The 22,437-nt window shown below is 34.8% G+C and overlaps 1 protein-coding gene across 1 annotated transcript in view; it reads right to left on the reverse strand.

Annotated features, from left to right (window-relative positions):
- Positions 1–22,437, reverse strand: part of LOC149795725 (uncharacterized) — a 66,560-nt gene that overhangs the window by 36,831 nt on the left and 7,292 nt on the right. Inside the window, exons 2-7 of the mRNA XM_089965626.1 lie at positions 13,664–13,789; positions 12,290–12,420; positions 10,136–10,245; positions 6,964–7,024; positions 5,377–5,505; positions 2,453–2,637 (exon numbers count right to left, since the gene is read on the reverse strand). Coding sequence (XP_089821752.1) covers positions 2,453–2,637; positions 5,377–5,505; positions 6,964–7,024; positions 10,136–10,245; positions 12,290–12,420; positions 13,664–13,789 — 742 coding nt within the window. The remainder of the gene's footprint in view (positions 1–2,452; positions 2,638–5,376; positions 5,506–6,963; positions 7,025–10,135; positions 10,246–12,289; positions 12,421–13,663; positions 13,790–22,437) is intronic.

Here is a 22,437-nt window from a genome sequence, read left to right on the forward strand (position 1 = left end):
GCAAAAAGCTATTTAAAGCATGAGTGACATCATACTAAAGATTATATTAACCACCCTCTTGTCACAATGTATGTATCTATTCATTATTTTTTATCAGTGTAGATTTTGTCAAAAGCACATAACTGTTGTTGCTATATATATATATATATATATATATATATATATATATATATATATATATATATATATATATACCGCTCCCTCGATAACTCGCTTATAACGCGGTGTCCGTCTTGGCTCCCGATTTTTTCCAGAGAAAATGTATTTAAAATATCTTTAAAATATGCTGAACATGAAAAAATAACGATAAGAACTGATAAATTAAACCTTGATACATTGCTCGTTTTATCATCGAAAATGGTGATTAATGCCCGTAAAAATATAATCTATATTTTGAAATTTGCAAGTTCTAAAGAAGAATTAATTTCAGAGATCTCGAAAACGCTTAATTACGCGTATTTGGACGCCAATTTTTGATCTGGGACGCAGAAAATCACTGAGGCGGGAGTCCTCCGTACGCATGTAATAGGTGCGCGGGAAAATTCAAAGATTTGCCAGCTTTGTGGGAAAATGTGTTGATCAGTTAACTGTGCTGATATTTTACAAAGACAGAATTCAGTGACTGAAAGACTCTTTGATGTACTGTTGCCATTTTATGAGAGTAAAAAAAAAAAAAACATTATGCAACAGCTAGGCGGCTAGTTCAAAGGCTTTGACTGGCAGCCGAGTGAGAAAATGTACTGATATTTAGTGATTGAATTCAGAGGCAGAAAGACCAAGTTTTAAAATCCTAGCGAGACGTCTGTTTAAAGATATCATATATTATGTAAGTTTTTATGATAAATAGTTGTCAGTATACTGTAAATAAACAGTCTGGTGAAATAGCGATCAATGAAAACTTCTGGTAAATGCTAACAGGTGGCAACAGAGAATGAAATAAACACCAATTAAACGTTTTCCTGTGTGAAAGTCACGTTCTAATTCTTTAACTCCGTTTCAGTGTAAACATTATAATCACAACATATTCTGTTCATTGAAAACATGAAAAAGAGTCAATCGACCGTCACATCGAAACCCGTGAGTACTTCTGTGAGAACCTAATTACATGCCGGCTTTGTTTTGATCAACAACTTAGGGAAGTGTTCGTTGCATTAAAAAAATCTATTACAAGAGACCCGGGTGCTGGATTAAGGGTCTTGGAGCTGCCTTTGACGTAAAGCAAAACATTAACAGACAGCGACGATGATAGTGACTGAATGTTTCAGTGAAACTGATGTCATAAATGCCGAGGCTGTTTGGGAGAAATTCGTACAGACTCATGGTCCTGAGATGGGCGTTTCTGTTGATGATATGGAGGAGTGGATTTGTGCTGACAATGATTGCCCCACAGCCGAATACATGTCAGATGAAACTATAATTAATTCTATAACGAACAAATTTGCAGCAGAAGACGATTCTAACTGGAGTAACACAAGTGTTGAAAGTGATGCAGACGCAGATGTTGCACCCCACCCCACCCCTCTGCACAGGAAGCAATCAAATATTTTGATATTGCCATAAGGTGGCTGGAGACCCAAAATGTTGACTACGTAAAGCTCATGCAGTTGAGAAATCTGAGGGATTTTGCTCGGCGGCAGAGAAACCAAGGAGTAACACACACAAAAATATTAACTGATTTTTTCAAAAAGTGAATTGATATTTGTCAAGCGTGGCACAAACGGCAAGTATTAACTTGTTCTAATTTACGTTGTTTTAAATTTGTAGACCAATTAAATATGTTAGTACTGATTAACCCTTGTTTTTTTTTGTTTTCCATTTTACTTCTATCGCATTCAAATCTATCTATCTATCTATCGTTAGATCGACACTTTTTTGAAAAGAGTCGATCTTTTGTATATAAAAAACGTCTAATTTGGATCAAACAATAAAACTAGAATGTATCCAATTCAACATAAAAATTAGTGACGTAGTACACAATGTGTGAAGTGGTACACATGTTTAGCGAACGGAAACCACGTGGAATAATGTTTTCGATGATCGCCTCAATATACTGTAATTTATCCTGAAATTAATGTTGTCCTATGAGGAAATAATAAAGTACACCGTTATGAAGAGATATTTATTCACAGTTAATCTCAGAACGATTATAAAGTGAGTATTCAACAGTATAATCTGTCTACACCCCCACGCCCGCTATTTTCCCGCTTTGTCGTCAATCACTTTATTGGTTTTGGGCTTATTTTATAGGTCCCTCGATAACTCGCGCCTCACTTATAGTGCGGTCGATGTTTCTGGACCCCGATATGCGCGAGTTATCGAGGGAGTGGTATATATATATATATATATATATATATATATATATATATATATATATATATATATATATATATATATATATATAACTGATTTACTCATATACATTTAAGACAAACAGTCATTCATCTTCACTTACCTATCATCGATATCCTCAGCATCAATGACAGTGCTGTCCAGTTTGGACATTTCTAACAGGATGTCTGCATGCCCAGCAGCAGCAGCAAAATGAACGGCTGTCTTACCCATGTTATCCTTACCATTTAAGATTTCCCGTCTCATCTTGTGAGTTAAGAACAGAGAACAACATCCTTTGCTGCCATTCTGTGAAAGATAGGTACATTTTCCAGAATAATAATAATAACAATGAGGACTTTGTATAGCGCCTAATCTTTAGAAGCTCTAAGTGCTTCACAACATTAGACAACACCTATAAGATAAAAAAACGTATATAATGACATGATTACAAAAACAAACACCATGAATTTAGAAAACATGAAAAAACATGATATTTATCGAGCGGTAAAGATTTTCCAAAAAACAAGGACATTTCATATACATTTTCGTTGCAAAACATTAATTAACCAGCAATTTTGTCAAATTAAAGTCTATTTATTATCGGGTGGATAATTGAACAGGGTGAATGAAACTGGGGTGAGTAGCTTCACAACTTATTTACTATCCTTTGTTGATGTTGGAGTAAGGGAATACTTCAATAGTTTTTGTTTTTTCCAAGTATGATATATGCAACAGTAAAATCAGAACTTAATGTTGCATCGTAAATTGTGTTGGGTTTTATATTTCAGTGGATATTTGTCTACTAGTTATGAAGCTAAAATAGTAAAGTATTCAGCAACGTATATATGATTTTACTTTTGATTATGTTTTCACTTTTGACACATACAAGTTTATTTGCTACCAGGTAGACGATTGCAAGCCAAGAGAAAATGGAACAATCTGACTAAACAATTTCTTCAATGTTCATTTTTGATGGTGAACCTACTGACATCCCAAACAGCTTCTTTAAAAGCACGCAGCTCTGAGAGTAGAAGCAGATGCTGCATCGTAAACAGTTTTAATATTGGTTTTCTGGTGTTGTTATTTCAATTGATATTGGTTATAACCTGAAGAATTACAGCATTTCGGGGGCTGGTCGTAAGAAACTGCTATGCTTGGAAAATTTTGCTGTGTTTAAACGGATTGTTCATTGCTAAATCCAACGTCTTTTACAACTGGTGTCGAAACCGTTACTTTACTTTTAAACCAAAAGAACAAATGACAAAGACAGTAATAAAATCATCTATCAAACACTAGATTATGCTGTTTGAATTTCCTTTATTTGTTTCAGGTAGTATCATATCCATATCTTGTGATTTTGTTCGGCATTCAAATATTCTGTTTTTGCTGTTCTAAGTTTATTTGAACATGCACCAAGTTACCTACCAAGTTTAACTTTACGTGGATCTTTTACTTGTGATGAAATTACATATTTAGGTCCTTTGCTAAAATTAAATTCATTTTCCTTGAAAAGTTACTTAACCTAGATAATTTAATGCTCTGCAAAGGTGTTGGCACATACACAAAACTGCATAAGTGTTTTGTTCTGAGTTGGCACAAAGATGTTTGATATGGTGTTTGATATGACTAGGTACAAAACACTAATGCAGCTTTGTATTTAGTACATGCCCCCAATTTTACGCCTTTGAAAATTTTAACATAACAGTATGAACGAAATTGAAAACGAACCGAAATTTATAAAATTTTTGATTCAGTCAGTCTAAAAGTATCTACATGCAGACATTAAATAAGACAACTAAACAGTTCGAATCTTGGTGTGTGATACGTAAACACTGATTGACAACTGTATTGAATACCACATCAAGCAGCTTAAATTGGTGTGTGATACGTAAACACTGATTGACAACTGTATTGAATACCACATCAAGCAGCTTAAATTGGTGTGTGATACGTAAACACTGATTGACAACTGTATTGAATACCACATCAAACAGCTTAAATTGGTGTGTGATACGTAAACACTGATTGACAACTGTACTGAATACCACATCAAACAGATTAAATTAAATGTGTATGTATTAAAAACCTTTATAACACAAAGTCCCTTAGATGAGATAGTCTTCAAATTACGAAAACAAAATAACAGTTCCTGACTCTTGTCTTGCAACTCAATTTAATAAATTAAATTCGTTCACTCAAATTAAACAAGTTAATTTTGAAAATTCATTTATACTGAACAAAATCTTATAATAAACCAAAATCAATTATTACCTATTGACCATTAATACTTATGTTGATCGTTTGAACAATGAATACAATCTGTAAATCTGCATCTTTTATAAAACATAGTAGGGTGTCTTTTGATGATTGATATCAACAGATCAACTATCTGTACTAGAACACAACTATCTTTTTCCGCATCATTATCACATCCAATCATGTAAACAAATACACATTATCTCCTGTTAACGAAATTGTTGCGTTCATGTTTATCGCGTGAAATATTTTTTTTTATCTTGTCTCTAAACTGCCGAGTTTCTGAGTTTATCCCAATATTGCTTTGTGTCATTATTTCGGTTGTGCAAAAAAAAGATTCAGATTTTTTCACGTTCCTTCAGTATGCAATCAACAAATGCATGTGGTTTAGGAACTCAATGGTATATTGTTTTCTAAAAGTATAAGTGGTCCATGTATATATATATATATATATATATATATATATATATATATATATATATATATATATATATATATATATATGAGCAGTAAGCAAATATTGTCGTATTCTTATTTGAAATTGTAATACACAAAATATGAGCGGTCTCGTGAATTCTGGAGTAGTATAGAAAGAGAGACAGTCTTTGAACTAGAATTTTTCAATGTATCCATTTATTTTTTTATTGCAGAAAAATGATTTTACATATTTTCCTTGTATCTTTTAGACATCAAGGACTTTCTGTTTGTATACTACTGAAATGAAAAGAAAAACATATAAAACTGTAGATAAGCAGTAGAACTAGGGAGAGATATAGAGAGAGTTAATACCTGAGCTGCCCAATGTAAAGCCGTCTTGCCGTCTACGTCCTGTTTCAGCACGTTGGCTCCGCACTCTAGAAGCCGACGCACGTGCGTCGGACGGTTATGAAACGCAGCCCAGTGTAATGCTGTCATTTTCTGAAAGAAATGATTATATATTTATATCATTTGAATGAGAATCCTAGCAACATAAGACATCGTTTTTATCTGTTGAAATTCGAATAAATGTAAATATTGAGTAGGGTATAAGATTATTGCCTCCAATCACATGGAGTACCTGGCTATATTCGATATTCTCTGTCTGTCTGTTTGTCTCTGTCTCTCTCATAAAATGCAGACATAATTTTTTTCGTAAATATGCTTATTTTAGTATTCTACACGATGGTTCATCGCCTTCTTCTTTCTTCATTTTCTTTACCCTGTTATTTATGAATGTTCTAAAAGTTAATTTGGATTATTTGTAACATTCATTGAAAATCTTACAATCTATAAGACCCATCTAATATAAAAAGAAAGTTCAAAAGCATTGCCTTGCATTTGTCGTAGGCATTAATAAATCAGCTATAAGACGTGGCAATGACGAAAAATGACAGACTAATTTATGTATTTGACAAAAGGGTAAGTAACCCAGTGAATCGTCTTCATAATACAATCCAAAATTTTACCTTGGACGTCATGCTTTGTGTTAACCAAACGGATGTTTTTCTTTGTTTACTGAAAGTTGCCAGTGAGGCTGCGTTTATTCTTGTAGCTCCTTAACTTCCCTAAAACTAGTTTATACAACAATGAAGTAGTCTTGCTTTAATATTTTGAGACACACGCGTCAAAGTTTGGGAACATTCCTTCCTAAGATTGTCTAAACGTTTGTTCTGTGTAAACTACTGATACTACAAATGATGACATCAGAGTAAGCCGAACCTTTTCACCTAACGGAAACATGATTATAATCTGCATTTTAATGTTGTGGAATAAAGTTTTGTGAACGTTTAAATGTTTAGTTTATTTGGCGTTTATGACACATCAACACGTTGAAGATTATATCATGGTGAGGCAAGTAAAGTAAAATACATTGTCTACGAACACAAGAAAATAGTCGATCTGGTCTGATCAGATGGTGGGAATCGAACCCCCACCCTTCCAGTTACGAGCTCAGCACCTTAAATCACTTAGCTATAGCGCTCTTTTCTGAATGCGAATAAACTGATGCCTTTTCTGTATATGACAATATTAATCCTTGGGGAAAATAGACAATTTGTTCAGTAGCTGGCTCAGAAATTTACATACGAGTAACCACTTGAGTGGGTACAACTTCCTGGAAATTAAGAGTAGGTATTTCGATGCATGTTTTTTTTTTTCTTCACATAAGTGTCTCTAAAGAAAAGCATCAATAATTGAAGCTATCTTAATTAATGGTTTCATTTAGGTCGGAACAGAGTATTCATTTTTAAATAAAAATTCGCACCTATGCAAACGTAGAATCTGTAAACTATAATTCATGTTGATTGACCTCCAAACATTAAACACCAGTTTCTGGGATAAGAAACTATGTAATTTCTTAAGTGTGTGCTGAATGGGATATAACCAAACTGATCTTACCTCATTGTCAGTTTGATTAACCTGGTCTACCGTCAAATTCTGAAGCAAAGTTTCCAGTGAACTGAAAAAAATGAAACGTCATATTTCTAAACTATTTTACAACTGTGTACTTAATTTACACATTCGAAAATACTTCTTCTGTCATCAATAGTATTGATAGGAAGACGACGTGATAAATGTCGAGTCTTAATTTTTTAGCGGCTACTTAATTTCGCGGTCTTCCAATGGCAAGCCTTTTCGCGGTTAGTGAATTCAGAGGATCTGCAACTATTAATAGCTTTACAGCTAAAAAATAAATGCTGCTGTCTAATTGAGGATTTGCTGACAGTTTGCCCTGCGAATTTCTCTAAAGTCAATAATACGCTCTAGCTGACCTCAGCATGCGGTTAAAAAGTGGCACAAAAGTATGAGGAGCCGTAGCGGACAAAAGCTGGTCCAGTGAGTAAGTTGCAGTTGAAATTTCAATGTCGCATGTCGAGAAATCCAATATCACATGTTGGATCAAAGTGCGTATCCTTTAAGTTCCATTTTCTAGATCGAGATTTTACATTTTGTATGTTGAATTATACAGTGGTGGTTTAAAGTTCTATTTCCTATGTCGACGTTTTACAGTGTGTATTCTGAAATACACAGCGGTGGTTGAAATTTCAATATCATATGTTGAGAATCCCTAATTCACACGTTGTATGCAACTGCTTGTGGTAAAAGTTCCATTTCATATGGCGAGTATTTAGACTTCATCTGTTGAATTTCACAGCAAAGAGAAGCAGCCTCTTTGTTTAAAAATAACACGGTCCGTTCACGAGAGTGACCTCTAGCGAAGAAATTCATAGTAATTCTCGACCTGTGAATGGTAACTTTCAAACTGCAAATGCATGAAATGTAATGGCGCCTCATAATTGAATACACGAACGATATATCTTAATACTCGATATTATTTTGAATTGTTAAAGTAGATATTGTGTAATGTTACTTTTAACACCAACACATAATTTCACCATATAAAAATAACAATTCTGACAAGCACAACCAAATGTCCAACCACTGCTGTGTAATTCAACAGATACAGTCTAAAATCTCGACCTAGAAAATGGAACTGTAAGGACAAGAAATTTTGATGCAACGTGTGAAATTGGAATTCTGAACATATAACATTAAAATTTCAACGTCAACGTTCTGTTTGTACCAGCTTATGTCCGCTACGGTGCCTCATACAAAAGCAAGTCGCGGCAGTCATATCAGAAAAAATGAAACCTTTGTATATGATTAAGCAGTTTTAATACTTGTCAGAAAACGTTTGTGTACAGTATGTTTTTGTTCAAGTAGTTCTTCACTAATATTATAATCTGGACATTGATAATAATGACAATTGGAAAATGAATAAACAATTATCGACAAAACTAAACATATGACTAAAAGGTATAGGATAGTTATTTTAAAATGTGTTCCTTCCTGAAATAATTATTAAACTTGAATTAAAGCATATTTGGAAGCACAACAAACACAGAAGCCATATATATGTCACTTTCAAAAACGAAAAAGTCTATTTTCACAAATTATCGGACTGTATCACAGGGCTTTCATATATATAATAAAAACATTCTTTCAAGGACATTCAAGGGTAAAAGGCAAAATAAATATTTCTTTATATAGCGATATTATTTATCCAAACAAATCCTCAGGAACCACCATGTTCTTCCACATATTTTCCCTCGATTGTAGAATGAGATCTTTAAATGAAATAATGTAATCAAGGCTAAGTAAAAGAACGAGGGAATATTGTACCCTGCCCTTTATTCCACTTGTATCTCGTGCTTTTACTAGTCAAGAGCACAACCGTGATCAGGATATCAGACTATTTCAAGATGATGGTCAGGGTCTAGTCTATCATTTTTACTCCAGAGACAAGTCTGCTTTGTAAACAACGAGAGCGGATATTTGGGACTAAAATAAGTGTATTATATCAGCATCAGATACATGTCATTAACTTGTAAAATTATTACAAGAATGTTCACATGGGACTGCATCATCGTTACCGAAGGTTCCGGGTTGTTAACCCTAGCTACACATTGGCGGATCGATCGGATATTTCAGAGCTCTGTCGTAGCGACATTTGAACAAGTAAATTTTGTTTGGATGCGGTGGCTTTCACAAACCCGAAGCATCGAGTATGTGAACGATCCGCCAAGGTGTAGGTAGGGTTAACATATCAGAGCATTGGCTTGCGAAGTGTGTGTGTGTGTGTGTGTGTGTGTGTGTGTGATTTGGATTTTTAAAGAAGCTTTAACAACTTTTCAGTCATATCGCTACGATGTCTGCAGTGTGGCAGTTTATAGTGATGTCTAGCACTGGGGCATCACACCTCAGACACGTAGCATCATGTCCCACCCAGTCACATTATCTGACACTAGGCCGACCAATTCTAATGCGAACCTCTTAATGCTGAACGCCTACCAAGACAGCTGTTAGTACCATTTTTATAAGTCTTTGGTATCACTCGACCGGGGGTCGAACCCGCGACCTCCCGCATCCGAAGTGTACACTCTATGCACCAGGTCACCGGAGCGATGGGCTTGCGAATATGATGGGACTGGTAAGAATGTCTGTTATGAACAGATGACCCTGAAAAAATACCTCTTTACAAGACAGTCATACAAAAACATTCATTTGGGATTTCCCTTATAGACCTCTTTACAAGACAATCATAAAAAAAACATTCATTTGGGATGTCCCTTACAGACATCTTTACAAGACATTCATAAAAAAAAACATTCATTTGGGATGTCCCTTACAGACATCTTTACAAGACAATCATAAAAAAAACACTCATTTGGGATGTCCCTTACAGACATCTTTACAAGACAATCATAAAAAACACTTATTTGGGATGTCCCTTACAGACATCTTTACAAGACAATCATAAAAAACATTCATTTGGGATGTCCCTTACAGACATCTTTACAAGACAATCATAAAAAAAACACTCATTTGGGATGTCCCTTATAGACCTCTTTACAAGACAATCATAAAAAACATTCATTTGGGATGTCCCTTACAGACATCTTTACAAGACAATCATAAAAAAAAAACACTTATTTGGGATGTTCCTTATAAGCAGGTGAATGTAAAGAAGCGATTTCGCTGAATAAATATTGAAAGTCAGACGTGTTACCTGGGATTCTCGTTATACGTGGCGGCTTGAAGTGGCGTTCTTCCGAACTTGTCGCAAATACTCTGGCGGGCACCATGACGAAGCAGGTAGACAACTCCTTCATTCCAACCCTGTGCACATAAATAATAATAATAATAATAATAAGAAGAAGAAGAAGAAGAAGAAGAAGAAGTAGTAGTAGTTTTACTGTTATTAATAAATGTGTCAGGTTATTATTATTTTGAGCTTTTTATCTTTCATTGAACGAACGGTTGTATTTGTAAGTTTATTTGTTTAGCTCAAAGTTATATTCTAATTATCGTCTCTGATCTGCACTTCTATGGTCTTATAGTCTTTGGACGAAATACGACATTTCGGATACCTCACACGCGGGTATCAGTAAGTTTAAACGCTACTCTCTTATCTCATGTTCAAATATAGTAGTAGATGTGTTTTTGTCAATAAAAATATAGAAATATCTCACTGTCATGTTATTCTCGTTGTCATTGTATCCCTTTCATTTCTATGTTGATCTCTCCCCCTCCCCCCTTATATATATATATATATATATATATATATATATATATATATAGAGAGAGAGAGAGAGAGAGAGAGAGAGAGAGAGAGAGAGAGAGAGAGGGAGGGAGAGAGAGAGGAAAGAAAGGGATACAATGACAACGAGAATAGTAGGACGGTTTTATATACATATATGTAAGAAAGACACGTGCTCCAGGTCTATAGACCTAATCCCTGCTTCGAATAATTCTAAATTAGTACCTGGAATACCTAGTTACACTATAAGGAAAATCAGGCGTCCCCAGCATAATATCACACGTTAATGTGAATTATGTGTCGGGAAGAAATATTTGTACATAAGTTAACCATCGATTTCAGTCTCTATCGCAGTATTAGATCATTCAATTTTCTACTCTCTAAGAAGTTTTTGTACTTTAATTAAACACCTCCAAAGAGGATCAGACCAATTTGGACTGCTTCAAACGCGTGAGCGTGTGCGACGTAAAGCTATACTCGAACATCTGAATTGCACGTAGCGATTGAATAGACACAGATTCGTATCCATTTATTTTGTTAGGCAATCATGCCAAAGTGTTATGAGTAGCTATCATGAAAACCAAAATTAGTCTCAAAAAGATATATGGGAGGTGGGTTCGGTTGCTAGGTAATGACATATTAATGCATTAAATCGTGTCTAATCGAGTAAAGCAATCAGCCTTCTTCAAAGACATCACGGTAGGCGACCCGGGCTGATCCGTCGCCATGATTCGAGCCCGTACCTTCCAGTTCGGGAGTTCGACACGTCAACCAGTGAGCAACTGTTTTTTGTCCTATAATGAGGTCTTCTCGATACATCTGAAATCACGAATCAATCTTACGAGAGCTGAGTAGCCATCTACAAGACCATATATGTATTTTTTATTTTTATAAATCAAGCTGCTGGGTGTGGTGTGTTGAAAAGAAGAACTTGCAGGGACGTGGGGCAAATGTTTGTATCCTTATCCAGAATTAACATATTTTAAACTGATTTGCTGAAACTCGGTGTCTTGACAAAAATTTCAAAAACACTTGCGATGGTCAGCTTGTAATAGAAAGCCTGTAAATGTTGCAAACCTCGCTACTAAAGTTGTTGTACTGTAATCGGAACTCTTTATTGAAGATATGAATATAATAAGAATATTTAAGAGATGATATTAATATTATTATCTGTAAAACTGTCTGGCAATAAAAAGTAATCTCATTTTTCAAGTATTACACTGCTTTCGAAAAGGGCATTTTAGATACGTTTTATCCCGTAACCCAGTTCCAAGTTTTGTTCATATTTTGTTTTATATCCTGCTTGTTTTTCTAAGGGGTGTTTGTTCTTGTTTGTGTAAAATCGTAGGTGGGGTGGGGTGGGAAAAGCTGTCGGTGTTGGTGTAGTTGAATACTATAGATGATATTACATGTAACCTAAAGTCATGAAAGATTCAACTCTAACGGCAGATGAAAACTTCAGGTGATAGATCAATGCAAGTAAACTTTACTTGGGACAAAAGTATAATATGGCATATTATACAGCTGAAAACATTACATATTTTGTTTTCCTCATACTTCGTTATTTTGGGGATTTAATATCGCTTTATTCTTAATCTTTATCGTTTTTCTGTTATATCATACCTGATAGGCGGCAAGCGACATGTATGTCCGTCCTTCTCTGTCCTGAGTGTTAATATTTGCCCCCATTTTGACCAATTGTTTGACCGTCTGCAAATGCTCTGACTGGACAGCATGGCTTAAAGGTGTGCAACCTGGAGTGGAGCGGAATATGATTAATACAACGTACGAGAGAGAGAGAGAGAGAGAGAGAGAGAGAGAGAGAGAGAGAGAGAGAGATGTTTAGCTGCTAAAGAAACATTGGTTTTAAAACAAGTATCCACATATACGCTCATGTGACGTTTTGTGACACTTGATTACAATCTGAATGACACTTGCCATCATCCATCACGGAAGAAGACGGCAGACTTTGATAAACTTTAAATATGAAGCATAGCTGCCTGCATATAGGGGCAAGTGGGATGGGGTCACTTGTCCCCCCCCCCGCTTCTAAACATGCTTTGACCTATATCTGTAAAAACGTAATAGCTGACCACTACATGTGTGACCTACCCCCACCAAAAAAATTATGCGAAGCGCTCTTGATGTTAATTACATCCGTAGATTTGAATAAAACTATACATAGTCAGTACAAATTACAGTATTTTACTGATGAATTAAAGTTAATAATGGACGGCCCTTTTACAGAAGGTACAGAAACATAATTACACAGACAATTTCTAAAAAAAAAATATTTTAAAAATAATTCAGTGACTGTAATACCACAAGGATACTGATTTGATAAATGGAATATTTACATAGTTTTCACGTAAGTGGGATATATTGTTGTCATTTTTATAACACATAAAACCATAAAAGACGAGCGTGGATTTCATGCTGACCAATCATTTCAAATCCAGAAATGTGACATACTGTTGCTGGATTCAGATATTTTTTAATTTACCAAACCAATTCTCTCTGACTATACATGACGCATTAGTAACCAACAAAATTAGGAAAGTACGACATTGGATCTTTTTTTCCGCTGCTAAAATATTGCCATTTACATCTTGTTACTGTTTTGTTGTTTAATTTACTTTGTATTCACATTCTGCAATACAAATTGTTGTCGTGAATGTATTTCAAGCACGGTGGCCAATGCATTTCAATCCGTTTATAAATTGTTTCAGTCATTCCCAATATCTCTGCGAATTATTCATGCTATGTAAGAAATAGCAATTATTGTTAGAAGCTTCCTTAAAGGTAAATCACAATGAATAATAATAAAAATTGGTCTGGATCATGTTATAAGGCTGTTTATACTGACAAAACAAATGTGGTGCTCCTCCGCTCAATTTCTCTTTCAACCTCTTTTACCGTATGTCATTGTATATGACTAATACTATTCTACATTTTGATTTGTTAATCTTTACAATTCATGAAAACATGGACGTTTACCGTCCTCGTCCAGTTGTTCCAGGACAGTTGGATCAAGCTGGATAGCTTTGACGAGGAGAGGAATGTCTCCAACCGCCGCCGCTCGGTGAGCCGAGACACAGTCCACATCGTTATCAGAATCGACCTCTGCAAGTATAAACTAGAGTTAATTTCATGGCGTGGCATGGCAAACCCTCGCGCTAATTTTCTTTTTACTTATTCCCTTTCCGCGACTCTGACCAATCCCAACTTCCTAAGACCGTGACACAAAGGTCATTAGGTCCGTTACTTAAATTATGTCCTCCACTAATATCTGCTTGTGTCAATTTTGGTCAAAATAAGTTCATAAATGTCACTGAAGTTGTAATGTATTTGCTTTTGACCCCACCCAATCCCCCAGGTGACCCCAGGGTAGGGCGGCTAAAACAAACCTACACACATAAACGTACAGTCACTTGTCATTTGAAATTTGACCATTGTTTTATTCTTACGCATGTTTATTGGGCATGCACACAATGGTATATAGAAACATAGACTTTGCTTTGGTGCCCTTTCGGGGAAAGTCAGGGCCCTGTTTTGAAAGTTTGGAAAACACTACCACCCCCACCCCAAAACTCCACCCCACACACTTGACCTGATCAGGTCCTGGGAGGGGGTACAAAATTATACGCCTCCCGCAGATATGGAAAACTAATCTACCAAGTTCCGCCAAGCGGTTTAAGTGGTAAAGGACCTACGAAATGACGGCTTGATATATGGAGAACAGAATAATGTCCAGACACTAAAGCGTCTTGTTCTTGATCGTGATAAAAAGATCCTCTTAAAATGTATGTATGTATGTATGTATCCATATATATATATATATATATATATATATATATATATATATATATATATATATATATATATATATATATATATGGAGAGAGAAGGGGGGGGGGGGGCTCTTGCCAGACGGTAAATGCTGAAATAACCATCGAAGGCTTCAATATTTTGCAGATTGTACACACTAGTTCTTCATCTAAACATTATCGTTGTTATTAAAGCTTTATTTCTATTCACTTATAAGGTGATATAAATTCTTATTACCAAGTATTATTCAGTTCAGGGTAAGTTTTTTTTAATATATTTTAAAAGATACAAATAGACTGCCTGGAATATTAATATTGCTTGTGTTATTAGAGTCCTGCGAGGATTACCATCAGTTCAATATGTTATCAGATTTGCGATAAAGAATGCTAATATTACCATTAGTTCAATATTTAATCAGAGATTTCCAATGTGATAATGAGTCTTTCATATCAACTGACAAGAGATAGTAGTGTTAGGAATCGGTTCTAATTTCATGGTCAAAAGGTTTATTTGAACAGATCGATGACTGCTAAATTATTTATTAATTTGTCCACATTGAGAGTTTTAGTGGCCCTTTGGATATTTTGGATCTAATGGATATCATTTCAAAATAGGTCAAGATTTAAATGATAGAAAACATCTGGCAAAAGAAAACGTTTTAAGGGACTCTCCAACTTCACTTTCCTTCAAAAAGAAAACTAATCCATTAAGATAACATTCGTTCTCTAAATTCTCAGAAAAATCATTGCCTTGGCATATCAAAACTGGAATTTGACCATATCTTGTACGTGTGTATGTGTGTATGTGTGTGTGTGTGTGTGTGCGGGAGGTTCGAACCCCGACCGAGTCATACAAAATACATACAAATGGTACTAACAGCTGTCTCGCTTGGCGCTCGGCATTAAGAGGTTAGTGTTAGGACTGGTCGGCCTGGTGTCAGGATAATGTGACTGGGTGGGACATCATGCTACATGTCTGCGGCATGATGCCCCAGTGCTAGACATCTTTATAAACTGTCACACTGCAGACAAGCTAGCGAAATGACTGAAAAATTGTGAAAGCTACGTTAAAAATCTAAATCACACACACACACACACACACAAATTCAAGAGAAACGTATAGTATATTTTATATATACATCCATATCTGTCGTTCTTTCCGTGTGTCCCGCTTGTCAAACAAGGGACGCGGGTTGGAAACTCGAGGCGGCATTTAAGTTACTCTTTGTATTTTTTATTTTCAAACTTTCTTTTAAACTCGCTCATACCATTTTCTATTTTCCATCTTAGGACGTGCAATTGACCTAGTGGTGAATCAAAATCGCAAATAATCATAAATGTGCTATCAAAGTACAAAAATATAGAATGTTCCAAACGAACTCCAGTAGTTTTGAATGTTTTGATGTACCACAATGATGCAATTTAGAATGTCCATGAATGCATTTACAATAATCGAAAATAGTGTAAGTCTAATAATCAATGAGAACTTCAGTAATTCCAATAAAAAGTTAAAATAATTCCTCTCGAGTTATATCAGACGGAACTGGAATGACGTATTTATTTATTATACACATTTTCATTGGCCCATTACATGGCAGAATATGAAGATTTGCAAAGGAAAAACCTATTCTAACTGTAAACAAGACTGACCTTGAACGTTTGCTACATAAACTTGTTGTTTACAACTTACAATCATTGACAAAAGTTATCTATATAAACATGCTGTTTACAACTTACAACCATAGACAAAAGTTAAGCACAAAATATAAATTAGATATACAGGACAAATTAAAAGAAAGGGGATTCCTACTTAGAATTCAACAAAAAACAAAGCCACCAAAGCTAATGAGTGAGTGTTATTGGCCGAGCCATATACCTGATTACAACAGCCACAACGCACTAGTGTGTACCAATAATTCGTCTCGCACTGCAAATGTGTTTTTTTTTGTTGTTGTTGTGATTAAGTCAGATTCTCTAGTTTGCATTTTCCAGGTGGTAGACATTTGGACTCAGCAAAATGTAAATAGTTCGTGACTCAGTGATATTTTCTATATACTGCTCACCAGTGTAAATAAACATTGAGCCATCTGATATGTGTTGGACTATAACTAGTCCGATATGTGTTGGACTATAATTAGTCCGATGTGTTGAACTATAACTAGTCCTATATGCGTTGAACTGTAACTAGCCCAACAGACCCAAGAGAAATTAACATTTTCATGCTGAAACCTGAACTTAACTCCGAAATTCTGTGAATATTTAATTACTGAGTATATTCTACTTTAACTTGATGATATCGGTATAGCAGTCATGATTTATAATAGTCCACATCTGAATAAGCATTTTAATCTTCCACAAAAAAAGGTTTTATGAATTCTATGCAGGATTGATGGACGTCAGATTACTGGCTGTGTATTCTCAAGTCAGCTGAAACTCAGACTCTCAAATCAGAGATGCCACTATAACTTAGTATACGTCTTTGAAATTCAGCTTACAATATTTCAAACAGTATTCACTGTGATACAAGACATCAAAGACTTTTGGATCTTTCAAAGAACATCTCGAGTACACGGGGTTGTGTCCATCTTTCTTATCGCATCTCAGCTCTCATTATGACCTCAACACACATGAAAAATGTTTTTGTTTTTTTTGGAAAGGTAAAATAAAGACAAATATAACTCGTACAATTTCAATAAATATTTCAAATTCTTTGGAGATACTTACCTTTGAGTAGTCGGCGTACAATGAAACGGAAACGTACAATGTCAACTGAGTGCCAACATATTTGATAATTCTGTTCTAAAATATCATGCCAATGATTGAGATTGCTTATTCGTTGGTCACTTGCGCTTACTGAACAACATATCGTGGCATATTTTCAGTAATATCCATGGTACAATGTTCTGCGTATGACAACTACCACATTAAAAGTTCGGCACGCATGGACGGATCCAAGGAGAAGGAAGAGGCGATAAACGCCTCTTTAAAATTAGCGCGAAAAGACCGGAATGATAATTAGATTTCTTTACCCCTTGCTTACTTGTTTACACTTCCACCCCAACCCCCCATTAATAGAAGACATAAAGTAGAATCGCCGCTCAGATGAAGCAAAATTGAAGGTTTATTTTAAACAGTCTGTGTGTGTTTTAATTCCTTGAGTGACAGAACGTACTGGTGACGAATAACAATCTTGGAAGACCCCAAAGAAAATTATTAAGAAAAACACACAGCTCTCAGAATTCTTGGGAAAAAATACAAATAAGGCATCGACTCAAACTGCTTGGCGTATTTTGTTGATTTTTGTTTTGTTTTTCTTTTAGCCTAGAAACTTATGATAATATGATGAATTAAAGAATTTAAAAGATATAAGTTCGTTTATGCGGTATATGTCAATAACGGTGTATCCAGTCTCGTATGGAGAATATATTTATGCTTAAAGATGATCACAAGATGGCTCGTATTTATATATAAGTCTTACTGAGCAGTATTATGAACAAATAAAAAACCCATCGTCTATTCTTTCCTGAGCAACATTGTAAATAGTCAACAATGTTCGGAGAAAAAGCATCAGAGACTTCATTTTATGGGCATGCGCCCTCAATAAATTCTAAGTTTAACTGCTTGTAGGGCTCAGTAATTTTACAGTAAAAAAGAATGTCGAGCAAGAAAATATGTCAAGATTAAATGTCAAATCGAAGCGTCTATTCCACATATTTAAAGACGTGTAGATCATATTTTTGTTAAACAGTCAAATTCGATTACACTTTGAGTCTCGACAGACTGAATATAAACAATGTCTTAGAAATAAGTTTGAGAAATGCCTAGTTTGAGTCAACGACATTTAATTTGATCATAAGCATTTTGCCGTGTCTTAAACACAATTACGGTATCCAGGGTGTTCGAATCAAGTGTTTTTAAACACAAGTGATCAGGATGTTCTGTCAACTGTGTTCAAACACAAGCTAATGTTCCAGGGTGTTCGAGTCAACTGTGTTAAAACATGCATACATACATACATACATACATACATACATACATACATACATACATACATACATACATACATACATGCATGCATGCATGCATGCATGCATACATGCATACATACGTACATACTGTCATGAATATTTGATTTAATTTATATTTGATTTAATTTAATTGTTTGTAAATTTTAAAATCGTTTTATTTTAATAACATGTCAAAGTAATGCAATTTTGTTTATTAGGAATTTTATGTTTTCCAGAAAATTCAGTTTGACCTTACTCTTTTCGTGAACTTTTGATTATAAGCACACTGTTTCTATTTTTGACCTAGTTCCTGTCCTTGATAGAGAATCAAGTAAAAAACTTCTTTTTAAAAAATTCATTTTTGGTGTGTACATGGTGGTGGCGAAATCGAGGCTGTACTGTGCTACTTGTAGATACCTTCTAAATCATTCTAGAATGTAGTCACGTGACCCTCATCAGGGAATCTTTTGCGTCACAAGTTACATTAGAACCTTAGTTTATTGAAATTTTTCTCAGTTGGGATTTTACGATGGAACGTGTTTGTCTGTGACCAGTTTGGAGTTATATTTTAATTGTTATTCATATTATTTGGATTCTAAAAGATTACTTCTTTTTCCTGGAAATATTTCAGTGCTCACATTTAATTCTTGGACGAAGACATTTCTTTAAATTTTATTTGGAAACAACACCGGAATGTTATTGTTTGTGAATCCACAAAGATCTGTAGATACAACAGCACAATACTGACTACAGTATACGTCATCGTCTTCCATGTTGACTTTTCCGTCGGGACTCGAACTTGAATTCATTAGAACATTTCATTACTAGAGCTTCTAAAACTTAATTCGTGGATTATTCTTGGATTAGTTTTGGATTTGATTCTTATAACCGTAAGTTCTTATTTTTTCATTTTTACAGTGTTTTTCCAAGGAAATAAAATTACTTGTTAAATATTTCAAAACTTGTTGTTTTCACTCTTTCTTTCGTTACTGTTTATTAGAGCCTAAACACGTAACATAAGAATACATACATACATACATACATACATACGTACGTACGTACGTACGTACATACATGCATACATACATACATGCATATACACACATACATAAGAACAATAAGAAACAAACATTACCATATTGATGCAAAATTCAATACATATTACTAAATCCATATTAAGGTATTTTTTTTAATTCGGAATCGGATTATATACCCCAATTAACAGCAGTTAACAACTGCTATGAAACAAAGAGTGCTGGACAGAAAATCATCCCTTCTGTGCACACATTTTTTTTTTTATTTGTGAGAAACAAAGGAATTAACATTATTATAAACATAAGTGAATATTCATGATTTCTTTGTTGTGAAAGATCTCGTTCTGATGGTTGATAGTACTCATGCCATATTTTCTCAATCCATAACCTCTGTGTGTGTGTGTGTGTGTGTGTGTGTGTGTGTGTGTGTGTGTGTTCCTTAGCATATGCGCCTAATTAGCAGCGGATATTATCTTGTCCAATTAGAGCAGTTTGGGTTGTCGCTATAGAGCAAGTTAACACGGAGGTGGAAGCAAACAATGCTGTCAGCTATGTGTTGAAAATTATGTTGACTTTAAGCTGTGTAAAAATATGGTTCTTAAATGACTTGGCTCCAAACCACAATTATCATATCAATTTTCAATGTCGCTGTGTGTGGGTATAAAGTAAATATAAATACAAAATCACATTAAGGAACCTCGAGAACTGCTTCCTCAATAAAGGTCTGTTTGGAAAAGTATGAATGACAAAAAATAGAAACTGGATAAGTTTGAGAACTATCAATGCTTATCATACAGTGAAAAAATTAATCCAGCAACAAATCAAATAATACTCATCAATTCAACAGTTCTTCCATTTTTTTAAAATCTATCTAATTAGCTTCCTCCATTTCCCCCAGACATATTCAAGTTGCCTGCCTGTTTGATCGCCTGTCGGTAAGCCTGTGTGTCCATAAAATCTCTTTATATTGCTATTTAATATCGCACAATGACGCAGTCCCGCATAGTCAAAATTAAAAGTATCGCACAGTGAAAACTTAAGTCCAGCGGAGTGAAAACTATAAGTCCCGATCTTCGGGAATGTTTCGACAGTGTATGGTTCAATCGATTTGTAATTCAGTTTTTAATGCTTCTCAAGTTTGACTAGACCCGAGGGATTTTTAATATTTCAGTAGACTTAACTCTATGGCTGTATTTTAACTGAACAAATCATGTGTCTTGTACTTTGAAGGCATCAGATAGGCAGGGTCAGAACTTTTGCGCGTCTATGGCGGATCAAAATCATCGTTCTTTTTTATATTAAAGAGATAATAGCCGTATGTTTCAGCCGATCGAATAAATATTTCCCTTCATATACTGTCTTTCTCTAGTTAACAATAAGCTTTGGGCATTACTGGAAAGAAAAAAGTATGGTGTTCAAAAGAACCAAAACGTGAAAAAATATTACAATATTTAAATTTGGTTGCAGCAAAATACTCGTGTTTCCTCCCCACCAACCTACCCTCGCGCTGTTCTGCCTATCTCTTAAGTTGAACAGGCACATAATAAGTATATTTAGTTGTAAGAATTAATTATATCTGATACCAATTAATTGTTCTCATTGTTGGATTGACCGATATTGTCACATATTCGGGATTGACCGATATTATCACATATTCGGGCATCATATATTGCTTCATTATAATACAATTTTAATTTGTTGGAAACTGGTAATTACTTTTCCTTTGGGATCAATTTATTTATGTGCTTTGCTGCAACAGTAATAAAATCTCTCTCGATTAATAAATGGATTTCCTCCCCCCCCCCACCAGTGTATGATGTAAACATCTGCTCAACGAAAAAAGGACCGAAAATGAGTAATTTATAAGTTGTAATGGCGAGTCTGATTAGTAGCAGAATATAACTTTATCTATTCTATCCATATGAATAAACCACCGCGTACCCCCCAAATAAAGTCAGTACTTGTGGTTTAATGACCTCTCTCCAAATAACCAGGATTGTTTTTGTGAAAATTCTTATGCTAAGAAAAAGAGAGGTTTGAATTAGATTTTTAGATTTCTCTGAAAATGACAAATTAGGAAAAACAAGTATATTATCAGTTGTGCTCCAATTTGTAATAAGGCTGTGCTTTTATAATTATCAAATACATGTCGGATTTAAATTATGAACGTTAAGACTGATGGCCTGTGAAAGAATACAATGATCTTATATACTTTTAGATACATAAGCGATAAACAAATCCAGACGTCATACTCAGGTTCCTAGATTTACCGTAACAAACGGAATTACCAGAACAAAAGGAATTACAGTAACAAATGGAATTACCGGAACAAAGGGAATTAACGGAACGAAATTGAAATTACTTGAAGAGTTATAGGTAGCAGTCGAGGAAAATGGTAGCAGTAATATCTATGTGGGATCAATTTTACTCTCTCTCTCTCTCTTTCTCTCTCTCTCGGACACACATACACACACACACACACACACACAAGCTCTCAAAAGATAGTATTATCCATGTGGAAGAAATTTTACGTTTCTCTCTCTCTGTCTCTCTTTGTTTGTCTGTCTATCTCTCAAAAAATAGTATTAACGATGTGGAAGAAATTTTACTTTCTCTCTGTCTCTCTTTGTCTGTCTCTGTGTGTGTGTATATATATATATATATATATATATATATATATATATATTCAGGATTAACCAGCTGTGTACCATAATGGGTTGGGTGGATATGAATACTGCATGTGAAATCTCCATATGTTATCATTGATGTTTGTTTTAAGATATCAGTGTTACATGTTTAGCTCATTGGACCCTGGACAGTGCAAGAGCATGTAGTTGTGGCAAATTAGTTGTTTTGTGGTTACATGAATGTTAACGTATCGCTTCTCCCTATTTTCGATAGTG

The sequence above is a fragment of the Sinohyriopsis cumingii genome, chromosome 7, assembly GCF_028554795.1.
Source record: "Sinohyriopsis cumingii isolate HCF-2022 chromosome 7, ASM2855479v2, whole genome shotgun sequence".
Lineage (NCBI taxonomy): Eukaryota > Metazoa > Mollusca > Bivalvia > Unionida > Unionidae > Sinohyriopsis > Sinohyriopsis cumingii.